General features: G+C 43.8%; 1 protein-coding gene across 1 annotated transcript; it reads left to right on the top strand.

The window, feature by feature from the left end:
* The first annotated feature begins 4307 nt into the window (after positions 1-4307).
* Positions 4308-11690, top strand: LOC118006522 (calcyphosin-like protein). The gene is made up of 4 exons (XM_034999203.1): positions 4308-4444; positions 6190-6367; positions 6680-6889; positions 11589-11690. The coding sequence occupies exons 1-4, from the start codon at positions 4308-4310 to the stop codon at positions 11688-11690; spliced, it is 627 nt and encodes a 208-aa protein (XP_034855094.1).
* Positions 11691-16803: the final 5113 nt, after the last annotated feature.

The following is a 16803-nucleotide window of genomic DNA, read 5'->3' as shown; positions in this document are numbered from 1 at the left end:
CTTTCTCTTTCGCTTGGGCCTTGGCACTTGGGAAGTGCACCGTGCCCTTCCTTCTTGCGTCCCCCACGACCCTAGCCTGGATAACTACTCTTTCCTTTAGGATTAAAGCTTAGACATCACCTCCTCTGAGAAATCTTCAGAGAGCCCGCTCCAAGGCAGGTTAGCCACCCTCTTCTGATTTGCGGTGGCTGAGTAGTGGGTTGCTCTCCCCCCACCTCCTCTGGAAACACTGTGTTTCTTATTCCTTCTTCCCCAGTCTAACCCGGTGACCCGCTCTAAACTAAGCCCTTAATAAACATTTGCTGAAGTGCGCAGATGCGGTGCCAACACCAGGTGGCGCTGCGGCCACGTGCCTGGGGAGGGCATCCTCTTTCTGACCCTGCTCTGGCCGGGCTGGACCGCCTCTGCTGTCATCATCGGGCGGGCTCCTAGAGGCTCAGGGAGGGCCTTCTGCAGTCAAGGGACGCTTTATGCCGTGCAGTGATGTCGGTGACTCACGTTTGGGGACAGACTCTTGCCCACGTGCCTGGAGACTTAATGCACACTCCAGAAGCCCAGGGTGTCACCCTTCTTCACCCAAACCCTTCCCTGCCGTGCTTTCTTTGAAACCCCCAGTTCTTACCAAACTTTGTTTCCTGTCCTGCTTAACATGGGACTTCAGTGGTTAATCTTAAATCAAATTTAAGATTCTACGCTATTCAAGGGCTTGCTTCTCAGAGTCATCCTTCCTCTCTGACACTCGTGACTTGAAAACAGCACACAGAACATATTAGCTGTTTGTCCATGAACTGGGTAACTAGTGATGAAAGCGAATGGTCAGCATGGGCGTTTCAAGAATCATGACAGGAGAGGATGGACTTCTTCTTCCTGAATATACCAAAGTCACCTCCAGAGGTCACCACGTGCGTGGTCACTGTGTAGGGTCGGCCACGGGGGCTAGAACCCGCAGGATGCTTTCCTGGACTCTGCCCTGCTCTCCTGTGGGTGGATCCTATCTAACTGTGCTTTGAGATTCTTTCGTCTTATTTCACAAACGTGGTGAAGTACAAAGAGCTCTGCTTGAACGTCAGAAGGTCTACGTTTGGGTGTCAGCGAAGACTTTGGAGCAAGTTGCTTTCCCAGCGCATGCCTTAGTTCCCCAGTCTGCTGGGGGAGGAGGGGCTTGGCCATCTCACTGTCCTGATGGGGGGTGTGAATTCCTGGGAGCCACATCGATGGCGCCCCAGTTGCTTTATCTGTGAAATAGAAATCATAGCTGTAACTACCCATAGGGCTTTTTTTTTTCTTAAATTGAGATGGAATTTACATAACATGAAATTAGTCATTTAAAAATATACCGTACAAATATACGTTTGTAATGTTGTGGAACCACCACCTGCTAGTGAAATCTGGGCTCCTGAGGAACAGGGACAGACCTTAGTCCATCTTTGGGTTCCTAGCACCTAGCAGAATCTGACCAACAGTATCTACCCAACAGATAGCTGTTGAGTTAGTGAATGAGTCGATTCTTCTCACATGGGTCATGTTTACACTTATTACACAGAAGGACCAGGCAGGAGCATGGGAACAGTAGAGGATAACGCAGTGTTAATATGATCCCAAACCTGGGTCCACATGGAAGTAGTGCATCTGAACACTTGGTGGCCTTGGACAAACGGAACCACGGTCTGTCCATCTGTTCATCTGTGGATGGACGTTTGGGTTGTTTCTGCCTTTTGGCTACTGTGAGGAATGCTGTTGCGAACATGATGCACGTGTATTTGTTTGAGTTTCTGTTGTCAATTCCGCTCCTAAGGTGTTTGTGAGGACGGGGCACGTGCTTACCACGTAGAGGGGGCACAATAAACATTGATGATTGATGTTCTTAATTTTATCTTGAAGGTGTGTAAAAAGAGCCCCACATGGGTTCTTTCTCATGCTGTGTCTGACACACATGGGAGCCGGATTTCACCGGCTCCCCATTACTGGTTTTTAGCCTGTGTGTCTCTCCGTTCCCCGCCTGCCTATAGGCTGGTGTGGGAAACCAGAGTGGGGACGGCGGGGTGTGAAAGGCCGGGGACAAGCAGTGGACATGAGAATGTGGAGGTGAATGGCGGGGGACGACCACTGGGCAGGTAGTGCTGAGTGCGGGGGAGGGGCAGGAAGGAGCAGACCCTGAGGGGGGTTTAAGAATGAGGAGGGCACACAATTGCTGATTGCTTCCGTTCCAGCTCCCGTGGTGAGAGGGCGGGCGGGGTGAGGCCAGGGCCCACGCCGCTAGCAGCCCAAGGCCAGGGCTAGGAAGTGCTTGTATTGGAGAGAGTTCCGACTGTGGCTGAAGCCTTCCATGGGGGTGGCGTTAGGGCTGGAAGCTGGGATCAACCTCCAGGAGTTGTCACCTTGACATCAGGTGACAAAATAGTAACGGGAAAACGCAGGTTTTTTTTAAGATTTATTTATTTATTTATTTATTTGAGAGAGAGAGAATGAGAGAGAGCACATGAGAGAGGGGAGGGTCAAAGGGAGAAGCAGACTCCCCGCCAAGCAGGGAGCCCGATGCGGGACTTGATCCAGGGACTCCGGAATCATGACCTGAGCCGAAGGCAGTCGCTTAACCAACTGAGCCACCCAGGCGCCCGAAAACGCAGGTTTTAAGAAAGCTAATGCTGCCAGGAAGACAGGTGATTTTGGGCCATGGGTGAGATTGTTGGATGAGTTTGAACACTGTCTGTACAGGCCCACTAGGAGCAGAGAGGGAGGTCTCCAAAAGTGTGGTGGGTGGCCATCTGGAATTCTGGTAAACCTGTGCGGTCGGTGCTGGAGGAAGCAAGGGAGGATCCACCCAGCTTTGGGCAGAGCAGTTTCTTCTTGTGCAATAAAGCAGCCAGGACCTAACAGACAAAGGCCTCCTTCTTGCCCTGGTGTCCAAGAGAACTGAGAAGAATTACTCCCACTTGCATTCATGTCGTGGGAATCAGAATGCAGATCAAGAAGGAGGGAACCTATAAGTTGGCTCTTAGGAGGTGCGGTAGGAAATGAGGCAGTTGAGCATTCGCATCCCTGACTTATCTATTCTGGTCTCAGGTTTCAGTCTGAGATTCCCTCTCTCTAAAGTTAAATAATGACATCTTTGTGGGGAGAACTCACAGCTTGTATTGGAGAGGAATAGCCTTAGAGAGCATGAATCTGAGGGTTGTTATCCCCGCTGAAAAGAATCTGCTCCTGGTGTGGCCCTCAGGAGAAGTGCCAGCACTTGGCCAGGGAGGAGGGGCCCTTGAGCCAAGGGCAGGTCCATTCCAACACCATCTTTTCTGCATTTGAATGCTGTGTCTGCCTACCCCTCAACTGTCTTGCTCCTTCATTCACAACTCACATTAAGAAAAGTAATTTCTAGAATCCCTCATTTACTGGGTCAGTGAGCTCATAGGAGGATTAGTTGTTTTTGGAACAGGGAGGAAGTGTAAGATCGTTTAATCCAGTCCTTCCACTTGACAGAGGAAGAGAAACCAGAGGCCCAGAGACTTACTCAGATGTCACAGGGAGTGGGTTGGAGCCTGGACTAGAACTTGGGTCTCCAGGCCCCCAGCCCAGAGAGCTTTCCACTGTCCTGCACATTCTGAAAACCCAAGTTCACTGCAAGAGTTTGTATCTGGCTCAGGGACCTCTCAGGAGGGAGCTTCCCTTTACCTATCCTCTCCTATTTCTGAATATTTAAAACACAAAAGCCAAACTGTAGACAAAAAAAGATATTATATCTATTTGTCAGGAGATAGTGTCTATTTACCATTTTCTGTCTTAAGAATCCAGGTATCAACGAACACTAACCTGTTAAAACCTGCTAGTTATGGGCAGGAATTATGAAGGCCCAGCATGGAGAATCTCAGTCAAGACAGAAACAATAAAAATTAATGTTTAGACCAAAGAAGAGAATACTAAATGTGGTGTCAAAGGGAATGTGTAGAATGCTAAATATAAGAATAAAGCCTAGAAGGGTGGCTCAAAAAGGAGAGTATAGGGAAGTGGGACTTTTCATTTTATGGCAGGAGGAGGGTTTCGGCAAGATGAAAGTGTATCTGGGAAAGGCTGTTTATTTATAACTGTTTTCCAGGCTGGAGAAGTCAGATGTCCGCAGGACTAGATAAGTAAGCAAGAAATACACCAGGCACATAGTTGGTCTAGCTAAAAGTTGGAAATTCTGGAAGGTTCGAGGCTTTTCCCGGGGAAATGGATGAGAGTGTTTTCCTTCTGGGAGAAGCTGCTGACCCTTTGCCCAGCCAGAAGCAGGTGATGAGGCCCAAGCTCTGCTAAGGTGCTGTGAATTCTCTCAGATGGCAGGGACAGCACGCCACGATCGGGAGATGGCGATCCAGGCCAAGAAAAAGCTCACCACGGCCACCGACCCCATTGAAAGACTCCGACTGCAGTGCCTGGCCAGGGGCTCTGCAGGCATCAAAGGACTTGGCAGGTAAGATCCAGGCCAGGGGGTGGCAGGGGGATGAAGTAAAGAGGCAGGACACAGGCGGGTGAGGCTATTACCAGCTCTATGACCTTGAGCAAGTCTTGGCCTCCTAGGGTCTCCGTTCCCTAGTTATAAAATGCAGTTTGGAAGAAGTGATCTCTGAAGTCCCTTGTGACAATTTTTAGGTCTTCGTCGCAGATTCAGCAAGGCTGTGTCTGCGACAAGAGAATACAGATACCGGGACAACTGGAAGTGAAGGGAGAGGCATGTGCAGGTCCAGGAGGCCCCCAGCAGGACATGGAGAGAGACACTCCCAGCAGCTGTGACCATAGCGGCGGGCGTGGAAGAGGGAGGAGGTTGTTCTCAGGCAGTCCGGTCTTGCTCACCTCCGGGGGGCCACGGGAGAGAATCCCACTGCAGTGAACATCCCCTTGGCTTGGTAGGGCCTGTCCTCGGACCCTCTGATAGTGTGAGAAGTCCTCAAGACCAGGAAATTTAAGGAGAAAGAGATTGTTAGCCTCCAGTGGTCAGATCCTGTGCCTTATCTCTCTCTCCTTTTTTAAAAGATTTTATTTATTTATTTATTTATTTATTTATTTATTTATTTATTTATTTACTCGAGAGAGTCCAAGCGGTGGGAGGGTGGTGAGGGAGGGAAAGGGACAAGCAGACTCTGCACTGAGTGCAGAGCCCAATGCAGGGCTCGATCATCCCACCACCCTGAGATCATGACTGAGCCAAAATCAAGAGTCAGACACCTAACTAGCTTATCTAAATTCCCATTTCAACCGTGATACACCTAGCTTCCACTATCTGCCATCTATTTACTTAATTGTTCAATTCCAGTATACCTTATAGCATATCAGAATTAACTCAAATCTCCATGGGAAATATCTTTATCAACTAGAGTTCAGTGCTTATGTGTGGTTCCTTGTCCCTTTAGTCCTACAGACTCTACTCATTTCACAGTTACTTAAGTCAGCATACCCCACCCCCACCTTCAGTGAGATTGTTTCAAACTTTTGTAATACAGTTAGGTTCTCTTGTCACTGTCTGCTTAAGTTAAATTCCCCTGACCTCCTAAATAATTTTTTGAAAATTTGTACACATTAAGGTTTACTCTTTGTACTATAAAGTTCTGTGGGCATTAGCAAGTGCATAGGGTCATGTATCCACCATTATAAAATTGTACAGAATAGTTTAACTGCCCTAAAAATCCCCTGTGTTCTGCCTGTTCTCTTCTCCCCTTCCCCTTGTCTTTTTACTGTCTCTATAACTTTGCCTTTTTCAGAATGTCATAGAATTAGAATCACATAGTACATTTTATTTTATGAGATGCTGGGAAGAGGCTCTCTAATTTTGGAAGGAGGGTACAGAACAAAATCTAGGGCTTCTGTATTTTACTTTGAAAAACCTTGAGAGTGGTTCATTTTTATTTTTATTTTTTATTTTTTTTTTAAAGATTTTTTATTTATTTATTTGAGACAGAGAGAATGAGAGACAGAGAGCATGAGAGAGAGGAGGGTCAGAGGGAGAAGCAGACTCCCTGCCGAGCAGGGAGCCCGATGCGGGACTCGATCCCGGGACTCCAGGATCATGACCTGAGCCGAAGGCAGTCGCTTAACCAACTGAGCCACCCAGGCGCCCGAGAGTGGTTCATTTTTAAATCTTCATCCTTACACCTTGTTCTCTGTTTTGTTTTTTTTTTTTCTTTCTCTCTTTGTGTGTATGTGTGTGTGGATTTTCTTTAGAGTGTTTCGAATTATGGATGACAATAATAACCGAACCCTTGACTTCAAAGAATTTGTGAAAGGGCTAAATGATTATGCCGTGGTCATGGAAAAGGAAGAGGCAGAAGAGCTCTTCCGGAGGTTTGATAAAGATGGAAATGGAACAATAGACTTCAATGAATTTCTTCTTACATTAAGAGTAAGTGGCCTCATGAATCAGTGTATCTGCTAAGTTTGGCTTTCACATGGTTTGGGTTGGCTATTTGAGGTTTTGTTTTCAGAAGTTGTCAGTGTACTGTAGAGGAGATGGGAAGGAGATTGATAACAGGTTGAGGGTCTTTTTGGAGTAATTGTCATGAATGTTGTTTAACAAACATTTTGTTTGTTAACAAACAAACATGCAAACCATTTCATACAACACTGAGAGGAAGCAGCGATTTCATGATGTATGATACAAAACAAGCTCATTTTCTTGTGTTGTCTGTGTATGTGTTTTTTTCTATTTATCTAGCCTCCAATGTCTAGAGCCAGAAAAGAGGTAGTTATGCAAGCTTTTAGGAAGTTAGACAAGACTGGAGATGGAGTTATAACAATTGAAGATCTTCGGGAGGTATATAACGCAAAACACCACCCTAAGTATCAAAATGGAGAATGGACCGAGGAACAAGTGTTCAGGAAATTTCTGGATAACTTTGATTCACCCTATGATAAAGATGGACTGGTAAGTACAGGAGCTTAAGTGGAATTTCTTTTGTCAAATTTGTAATTGTAATTAGGAAATAGGACCAAAGCCTTAAGAAATACGTATAACATATTCTTTATAAATAGAAGTAAAATATTTCCTCAGAGACTATCTAGAAAATTGGGAGAGAAAGTGATAAGATATATGTGTGTGCAATATATTGGTAAGGGATCCACATACAGCTAAATACCCATCATCTGGAGAATGTGATATTTTGATTTAACACTCCGTTTCATGGTTATCATACTTAGCCAGCCACGTTCCAATGAACTAGACTACAACAAAGCCTATTGAACTTCAAAATGAAACCATAACTTAATTTTTTGGAATATGATTCACAAGGTGTTTCAGGAGGTGGCAGTGCTTTTCACACTCATCCTCACAACATTGTTTATGATCACATTTTGCTATGTAGGAATGCCGTCTAAGGGAGGCTTTCAGTAAAGGGAATGCCAGATAACAGAATTTACTTTGATTTCCTCTATAGCGGGCTTTGAGATTAACTTGCATTTCGAAACTACAGTGAACTTAAGAACAAAAGCCACAACCCCACCTCCATTAACTGGTATCTTCAAGTTACAAATGCATAGCTGGGTAGGGTAAGGCATTGTATCTCTGCGACCGTGTCCAGGCTGAGATGACTTTTATCAACAGCCGTGATTGGACTTCTGAACTCGGCCCCAGTTCAGCTGTTAAGTGTCTTGGAGGCTCTGATGATGGGGAAGGGAGTGTTCTCCTTGGCTGACAGTCAGAGCCACAGAACCCTGGGGACGGTTCTTCCTCACCCCCCTGTGTCACACAGCAAGGAACAAAAGATGGCAATGATAGGAATAGGAAACAAGGCTTCCCCTTCTGAAGGGAATTTCCCCCAACTTTTCTATGAAACTTCATGGTAAGTCTTATTAGCAAGGGGTTAGGGGCCTAGGAAGGCAAACTTTATTTCCTTCCTGCTGACATTTTCCTGCTGGGGATGGAGAAATACCCTTCTTTTTAGTTGAGGGGATTACAGAGGTGGATTAAAAGAAAGGGGGGCTGGTGCTCTAGATTCTGTAGGGCAGCCTAATGCTTAGGGACAGAAATAACAGAACTGAACCATATGTTTTCTTCCAACATTGCTGGCCCTTGATCTCTGAAATGGCAGTGGAAAAATAGTCAACTGCCATTTCCCCCAAATTAGCCCACCTCTACATGAGATCCCAGGGTGTACTTGCCTCCTCTCTGCAGGTGGTTCCTTCTCCTCATTGCCAGGGGAAACCTCAGCTGCCCTTTGCTCTAACCCAAGTCAAAGTGGCTGGTTGTTATGATTCAGCTGATTTAAAGTTCCCACCCCTGTCCCTTTGACATTTATTTTAACAAGCCATCTTAAGTTCTCAAATACTCATAAAGGTCAATGGGGTTTTTAGCAGTTATAGCGTTTGGTATCACCTGAATATCACAGACCCTGTATTAATACCCAGCTGACAGTGCATGATCATCATCTGGGGGTATGTTTTAATAATGTACCTTGCGGGGTGCACCACGGAACTACAGAATCTGATCATTTTTGGGTGGAGATCAAGGATTTGCAATTTTAGTAAGTGCCCCAGATGACTCTTATTCACATTCATATTTGAGATCCTTGTCTCTAAAAGATTCAGAAGTGCCTCTTTTTAATTACTACATATAATACGCACATGAACCTCATTTGCATAATTATGGATCTGGATCATTTATTGACTACTTATCTACTGGGTATTGTGCTAAGGGTTTTACAGGGAGATCTCACCAAAAGACATAATGAAAATGTTTCTGAAAAGTGATGTGTGATTCAGACTTTTGTACATTGAATCATATTTTAAATGTGCAAGGAACTGTTGGTGTAAAGAAACTCCATGGTAAATTCTTTTATAAACAGAATAATGAGTTCTTAACTTATCTTTTCCAAATTGAGTTGTTTTACACATTAAGATTTCTTATGGTGAAGCCAGTGCACTCATTTATGGTTAAAAAATATAGCTGAGGGGCGCCTGGGTGGCTCAGTCGTTAAGCGTCTGCCTTCGGCTCAGGTCATGATCTCAGGGTCCTGGGATCGAGCCCCACGTCGGGCTCCCTGCTCCGCGGGAAGCCTGCTTCTCACTCTCCCCACTGCTTGTGTTCCCTCTCTCGCTGTCTCTCTCTGCCAAATAAATAAATAAAATCTTTAAAAAAATATATAGCTGATATCCAAGTAAGACAGAATTTAAAATAAGGCAAGAAATTTAGTAGACTCCTCAACTAAGTATTATGCTCAAATTTGTGAACTTTTAGTAGTCTGGGCTAAGCTCTCAAGTAGTCGTGAAGGCTCCTGGGGTTTACAGTAGTCATGGATTTTGACATAATGGATCCTGTATTAATAATCCCCACATCCTACCCTCAGAGCACCCTGTGTCCCAGAAACCATGCGGATGGAGGTATGAAAGCAACCAAATAATGTATGAAGTGAACCTTCTTCACTCTGATTTTTTTTTTTTAAAGATTCATCTATTTATTTGAGAGAGAGAGAGGGAGAGAGAGCGTGTAGGCAGGGGGGAGGGGCACAGGCAGAGGGAGAGAGAGAATCTCAAGCAGACTCCCTGCTGAGCATGGAGCCCAAGGTAGGGCTCAATCTCATGATCCTGAGATCAAGACCTGAGCCAAAATCAAGAGTCAGACGCTTAACCGACTGAGCCACTCAGGCGCCACCCTCTCTCCTATTCTATCTCTAAACCCTACCCTAGTTGGGTGAAACTTTCACTTCTTATTTTTTTAATATCTAGGTATGGAAGTTTTCATTTTATATGTTATTTTACAATTACAAATATTTTTAAAGAATCTCTCAGAAGTAGATTAGCCTTTGAGAGAATATGGGTCTTGTTGTCTAGTCTATATCATATAAGATATTTTTTAATAATTAAAATTATTTTAAATATATTACTGAGTGTATATAAATAACCTAAACTTATTTGATGATTTTTAAAAATCAATCTTAAGCAGAGAAAAAGGTACTGTATTCTGTATCATGACTCAAATTTTCCATTGCTCCCATGTGGGACTTTCTCCATTATATGATAAATATTCTATCCACTAAAGGTAGCATAGTCAAGAGGCTAGCCAAGGGCAGGGGTGTCCACTTTCTTACTTTTTACTAATGTCCAACAAAATAATTAAGTAGTCATTATTACTGAAAAGTGATTTACTACGATGAGGGCAAACTTGGGGACATCATAGGATTTGTGATTCAGGCTATCCTCAGTATAAGTTGAGTCTCAGGAAACAAGCAGAACCCTCACTAAGAATAACTGATGGCCTTTTCTGAAGTGATCAAATGTCTTAGCTCTGATGTCCAGTTTTATGTAACCTGACTCTCAGATGGGGTTTAATGCTAGATAAAGGGGGAATGCAAAGGAGGACGTAAGTAAAGAGATTGAAGAAAGGAGAACATTAATGGTATTCTAATTTTAGTAAAAGTTATGCACATATTTACTTCTACTTCTAGGCCACTGAAAAGCCCGGCTTAACTATTAGTTCAGTCCAATGACTTCCTTCCTTCTGCATTTTACTATTTTGGGGTTGTGTGAGGGGTAGGTACAGGGAGAGAAATATGGATCCTGTGACTTTTTTTCTCTGTTCACTTCTGATTGCAGCAAAAAAAGGTAAGTGAGTTAATCAGCTCCTATGATTCTTAGAAGATATAGGTGGGCACTCTGTGGAAGAGGGGTTTTGAATTATTTCTGGGTTTCACTTTTTGTGATGTTTTTAATCCCTTGTGACACTTAAAATTGAGGACTAACTAGAGAACAATACGTTTCTTAAACAGCCATCATTATTGTCTCTGTGTCCTCCCATGTAAGCCGGGCTGTACTTTGGGCTAAATTGATTGGTTAGAGAGCTCAGCCAAACAGGAAGACAGTTCTTTTCCTGAGTCACCTAATCACTTCAGCCAGTATGGTTGAACTACAGCGTATATATTGCCTACACCTAGTCAAAAATAAGATGGATAACTATTGTTTCTTCTTTCTAAAACGAAAGTAATATAAAATTCTAGCCTAGGTAAACACATTAATTGATATTCCAAAGAGACCGTTATAGGCACAGGATGGAGAGAGCACCCACCCCCGGTGAGGTGGAGATGCATGGAGCAGCGGGTGCCTTTTTTTTTTTACTCACTTTGTGCCTTGAAATGAGTAAGTTCTATCTTAAAAAAGCGTGAAGCCGTGGAGTATTTCACTAGAAATCTATTTCTTTATCCACAGGACAGAATCCCACTTTCTGAAAGGTGAAACGTTATTTGCCCTGACCCAGAACCTGAGGCGCTATTTCTGACGTGTCACAGAAAGCCCATACTAACTACCGCTAAAGAAACTTGTTTCTTATTCTGAGTTTCAGTCGCACTTATCCAAACAGATGGGCTCCTGCTCTTAAAGAAAGGCGAGAACCTGTATCTCACTTTCCATTTAGGTTGGTCTGGAAATTTTCAAGACTTTCTACCCATCTTCCCCTCTGTACCCCTCACGGTCATCCTCAACTTGACTGCTTCCTCTTGTCTGAGATCTCTTCTTGATCTGTGTCACTAAAAAGCCTTGACCAAAGTTTCCCTCCCATTTACAGGTACTGGAGATGGGCCTCCACTGAAGTGGTGGGAGGCAAAGTTTTGTTTTTGTTTCTGACTTTTCCCCTGCAGGTGACCCCCGAGGAGTTTATGAACTACTATGCAGGGGTGAGCGCATCCATTGACACCGATGTGTATTTCATTGTCGTGATGAGAACTGCCTGGAAGCTCTAAATGTAGGACCCCGGGGACAGGGCCTTGGGTAAAGCCACGTAGCTCCAAATGGTTAAACATCAGCCCCAAACAAGAATCACATTTGATTTCATGTTCATCCCAGTGTTTCTTTCATGTCGACACACTACATTTTCTAGGGCAGAAATGGCAGTATGTACTTCACTTCTCTGAAGTTGTTTCCTTAGCTCTACTAGAGGAATTAAAGAAAATAAGATTCAAAAAGCTACTAGAGCCAGGTCTAGGATGCATACACATGTCTAATAAACATAGGTGCCCTCCTTGGCCGTGAATAAAATTTTGACTATTTTAATTACAATCCCCACCCACACACCCACAGTCTTTCTCCACTTCCTTTATAGATGGTCCATTTCTCGGTGGGAGAATTCACCTGTTTTTATAACTGACTTTAAATCTTTAAGTGCTTCGGTTCCAAATTGGGGACTGGAAGAAAACCACACATTAGCCTCAATTTTTATACCTGAATCTTGAGTTTCTCTGCCAGTGGTTTAGGGAAGCCTCAGTTTGGTGAATAGATTTAGAATGACATTTTTGGGTCATCTAAAGTGTCTGTGGGAGGGGAGGCCATTTCCTTGAGCAGTAGGGCTAGGACCATCCATGTGGTTAAAGTTTGAGGCTGGGCTGTGCTCTCAGATTTTATGTGGGACCTCTTGCCCTGTGAGTGGGCAGACCATATAAGCAAACCTTTGTCCAGCAGAATGTTCATCTTCCCCCTCCCTGCCATGGGCCTATAATGTTGATATTCCCACCAGTACAAGGGGGTGGGGTATGACATAGACAAGGATAGCAGGCCTACCCCAAAGAGGGTTTTCCATCTTGACAAAACTTCATGGCCCAAAGTGTTCTCTTTCCAGCTCTAAGCTTTGGCTTCATATTGTCAATGTGTGAGACTCTCCCCATGAAAGGCTTCCAAGCAAAGGCAGCCCCAGCTGCTAGCAAATAGATATTGAAAACACCACTGTCCCTTTGTGTGTTCTGTGTCTGGGGCCAGAGGTGAAAGCACAGTGACCAGCCCTTTGGCTATGGTGTTGGAGATAATGACCACCTGCCTTGTTACTCAAGGACAGTCCTTTTTGTCACCGCTGTCCCTGGCTGCATTCATCCCCTGGTTCGGGGACATGGATTGGGATAATAGTCCCCTTTAAGATCCCATGTATTTAAGTAGCTCTGGGCTTAGGGTCAATCAAACACAGTTGCTGTATTTTGTACCATTCACTTGTTTACTTTTTATATTGCCGAGTTGGAAGTGGAGATCAAGATACACATTGATTTAAAATTTGTGAAAGCAGGTGTTTCCAGATGAGAATCATAGCAATTTGTTTGTTGTCAAGAAGCTAATCTCCCACTTACTCTGACGACAGGCTGGACAAGTGATCTTTTTCTTGAGGATGGGAGCATTCCCAAATTATGGGAAGCTGGTTTTTCAGAAATTAATTGTACAACTCTGGCTTTCCACTGGCTTTATATTATTTAGGTTTATATGGAGATTGACAAGCCAAAAGATGCCAAGTGTTATGAAGAAATATGTAGAAATGAGGTAGAAATCTAGAAGAGATTATGATGGAGTGTATAGGAAAAAAATCCATGTTTTCTGTAACCTGCACCTTGCAGATTATGGCTAAGGAGAGGTCTCTGGTTTCCTGGCCATGATTTCAAGCTTACTGCTCTAGATAGATTTGTGTCTTTGATTTTGGGAATGACTCATGCCTCTGCTTAACTGGGGCCATAGAGTTAGCATGTGATTCCGAACAAGGACTAGGTTGTAGCTATCAGCTTCGTCTTCCCCAGTCGTACTCTTGCTTCCTGTCTAATTGGGGCACAGCTCTCAGATTTCAGATAACCTGTACCTCAGAGTGTATTTGGCCACATTCAGTTGTCTCCCTTCTAGCAGGTCAGGTCCTGGGCCCACAAGCGAGGATTCCACCAAGGTCCTCTTGTCCCCCATAAACAAGATCTAACAACCTGATGGTTAAGGATCACTCCACTCCCATTCTGAGTCTTCTAGGCCAGTGATTTCTGGTCTAGTCAGGACTAACTCATTATTTAACTCTTACTCCTTCTGGTAGCAGTGGGAGAAACAAAGAGTCATTTAAGAAAAATCATTTGCTAACAACACTTTTCTGGATATATTTTCTGTTTATTTAACTTACACAATTTAAATATTACTCCATTTGCAGTTTAAAAAGTAAATACCGAGGTCAGAAGATAAAACACAATAAAATATCCCCAACCCTTAGGAGCACCTTACCTGTGGGGTCTGGACCCCAGATGAGAAGTAACAAGCCAAAGAGAAGAGGATGAGCTTGGCAGCTTTCACAAAACAGAACAGTGTATGTAAAAATTCTGAGAATCAGGATTGGCCAGAAGAAGCCATCAATATCAGTACTGAATCTGAGTTCTAACTCCCCCCAAAAGGCAAACCTAGGCAAGGATGGAGGGCTGGTTTCTTCTTTAACCTCTTTAAGGGCTTCTTTAAGGGCTGGTTCCCATCCTGCCTGAATTCCATTCAGAGTGCAAGTGAGTAATCCCACAGCATTGGTATTGTAGCCTGAGGCAGAATTCTTCCAGCCCATCGGCACGGCTATTTTTCCTAGACATTCAAACCTTGATAGGATTTTGTCCCAGACCCATATGGCACTCTGGAGGATGATGCCTGGCTCTTTGTGGTTTGGTGGCAGCATGGAGCAACACTTCATACTAAGAACAGCTTCAAAGCTAAGAGCATTTTTTTTTAAAGATTTTTTATTTATTCATTTGAGACACAGAGATACAGAGAGAGAGAGAGAGGGAGAGAGAGCATGAGCAGGGAGAGAGGGAGTGGGAGAAGCAGGCTCCCTGCCGAGCAGGAAGCCGGATGCGGGGCTCGATCCCAGGACGCCGGGATCATGACCTGAGCCGAAGGCAGACGCTTAACCATCTGAGCCACCCAGGCGCCCCAGCTAAGAGCAGCTTTTTAAAGTAGAGTTGGGTCCCCACCAAGTAGGCTGTAGATTGGCTTTGTCACATTACAGTTTTAGGCTGAATACATCCCATTAGTAAATATTTATTGAGTCACTCCTATGTGCCCTGTTCTACCCTAGGCTGTGGGGATAGAGGAAGGGGCTAGGATAAATGCAAACCAAACCACTGGCTTTGAAACCAAACTAAAAGCCCCCAGTTAAGAGATCAGAGAGGAGGGGAAGCATAGGCACTGAAGCCAGGACAGTTGGGGCCCTTTATATAGCAGTGTGCTGTAGGACCATGTAGTAAATTTAATGAATGTAGGCAATCTATCAAGACACTGCCAGGAAAATACCCCTCTATTCTTGGAGGCAGATCATCGTGTCAGCCCTTCACTTCTCTTGGCCAGTGTGGATAGCCTCACTGAGCCATGAGAGTACAAGTAGGTAATGATTCAACCTTCTTTAGGCAACCTACAGATGCAGTTCGTTCTGCTGATGTTTAATCAAGTGGAGAGATGAAATTAACCAAATATGTATTCTTGACTGGTGTGTGGGTGCCCTTCTGCTCCTTCTTTATGAAATTCTACTAATACCCTCTGAGTGGTATACCTTTTTGGATTTATACACAACACTCTGGGGCATAGAATGAAAACCCCCACAAATTCCAATTTCTCAGATCGGTCAACAAACATGCTTTCCTGGAAATTATAGGCTGTTCTTGTAAATTAAAAGCTTGTTGAAAGAAGCAGCGAAGTTTTAAATTTTAGAAATGCTTATGATTCAAGGAAAAACAAAGGTGCCAAAGGACCTGATAGGTTGTCATATAATGTTATCTTCATGCAATTGATCCTTTGGAAGCCAATGTTTCTAAGTGTAGTTCTACTCCAAGTTGCTGATGTGGAAGCTACATAACTTTGATAGAGATAACTAGTTTTTTCCTTGTCATAAAAAAAAAAACCTCACTAAGTGAATCCCCTAAAATTATGTCTTGTAAAACAGATGACGGGTGAAATCTGTTGAAAGAAACATAAACAAATGATTGATGGGGGTTCTGAGAACACTGCTGTGTGAGAAGAGTTCTTTTGCCACCTCAGTTGGTGCGGTGAGAAGCTTGTGGTGAAGCAGTTCTTCCTCTCTCAGAATAGCATGACCTTCTTGTTTTATTTTCACACCTGCTTCGCCAAAGCCAGTATCTTCCTTCAGCAGAATAGAGTGAAAGGTGCTCTTTAGGAGTGAACCCACCAAAAATATGAGCCACCGACCTGTAACTGAGGTTTTGATAATGGACCTTGCAAGAACCAGAAAGGTATATCGTATCAGGGAAAGAAAAATCACAAAATGTACTGGCCTATTTTCTTTTGTTCTAGATTCTTCTTACTCTTCATAAATGGAATTTATTTGTTTATGATTTCTCTGGAGTATGATACAAATTCTAATAGCCACTGAACATGGTTGAAGCAATCTCTGTTTCACTGAAGTTCTTGTAAGCACCATGAGTTTCCTGTTCCCACTCTTGCTCCCAACATGGAGACACGTGGCACGCAGCTCAGATGTTTCATTCTGCACGAGAGCCCATAATAAATTTAAGAGGGACTCTGTGACTTAGAGCTCAAGCAACTGAAATTTTGAAGCAACATCTGAGTTTGTAGTTTGTAATTCTGTCATGAAAGACTTGAGCAACTTTTCTTTATAAGCCTTAGCACTTGGCACTCAGACACTGGTATTGATTCTGGAAACATCTTGCTCTTAAACTTGAAAGGTTTGAGTTGCTGGTCTCCTAGAAACACTCAGGCTACATGCAGAGCTGATGACTGTCAGTGCTCTGGGAGAGACTTAGAACAGAAAGGGAACCTGTAATTGAGAGAAAATGACAGATGGCAGAGCAGTTTGCTCTTGCTGGGGTTATAGTGAGCCTCCGAGTGCTTCCACCTTGATGGGATAAAGTGCAACACAAACTCAGGGCATTACCAAATGCTAGGCATTACCTTCTGAAACCCAGATCATTCTTTTAGTTTCCAAGGGGACTGTGGAATAAACTCTGTTCCACAGATTTCATCCTTAGTCATGCCTAAAATCTCATTTAGCAATATCATTCCACATCCATTTATTTAAGATTATCTTTGAAGCTGTACAGTAAATATAGTAAATCACCA

Source organism: Mirounga leonina, unplaced genomic scaffold (assembly GCF_011800145.1).
Source record: "Mirounga leonina isolate KUSES-001 unplaced genomic scaffold, KU_Mleo_1.0 Mir_97, whole genome shotgun sequence".
NCBI classification, from domain to species: domain Eukaryota; kingdom Metazoa; phylum Chordata; class Mammalia; order Carnivora; family Phocidae; genus Mirounga; species Mirounga leonina.
The sequence above is the reverse complement of the archived record's forward strand: the minus strand, read 5'-3'. Positions and strand labels throughout refer to the sequence as shown.

What these genes read in the sequence shown, in the direction of transcription:
- LOC118006522 (XM_034999203.1), top strand. Translation starts at nt 4,308, where the DNA reads ATGGCAGGGACAGCACGCCACGATCGGGAGATGGCGATCCAGGCCAAG. An exon ending in GGCATCAAAGGACTTGGCAG is followed by an intron (nt 4,445 to 6,189) that starts GTAAGATCCAGG and finishes GATTTTCTTTAG; the next exon opens with AGTGTTTCGAATTATGGATG. An exon ending in CCTATGATAAAGATGGACTG is followed by an intron (nt 6,890 to 11,588) that starts GTAAGTACAGGA and finishes TTTCCCCTGCAG; the next exon opens with GTGACCCCCGAGGAGTTTAT.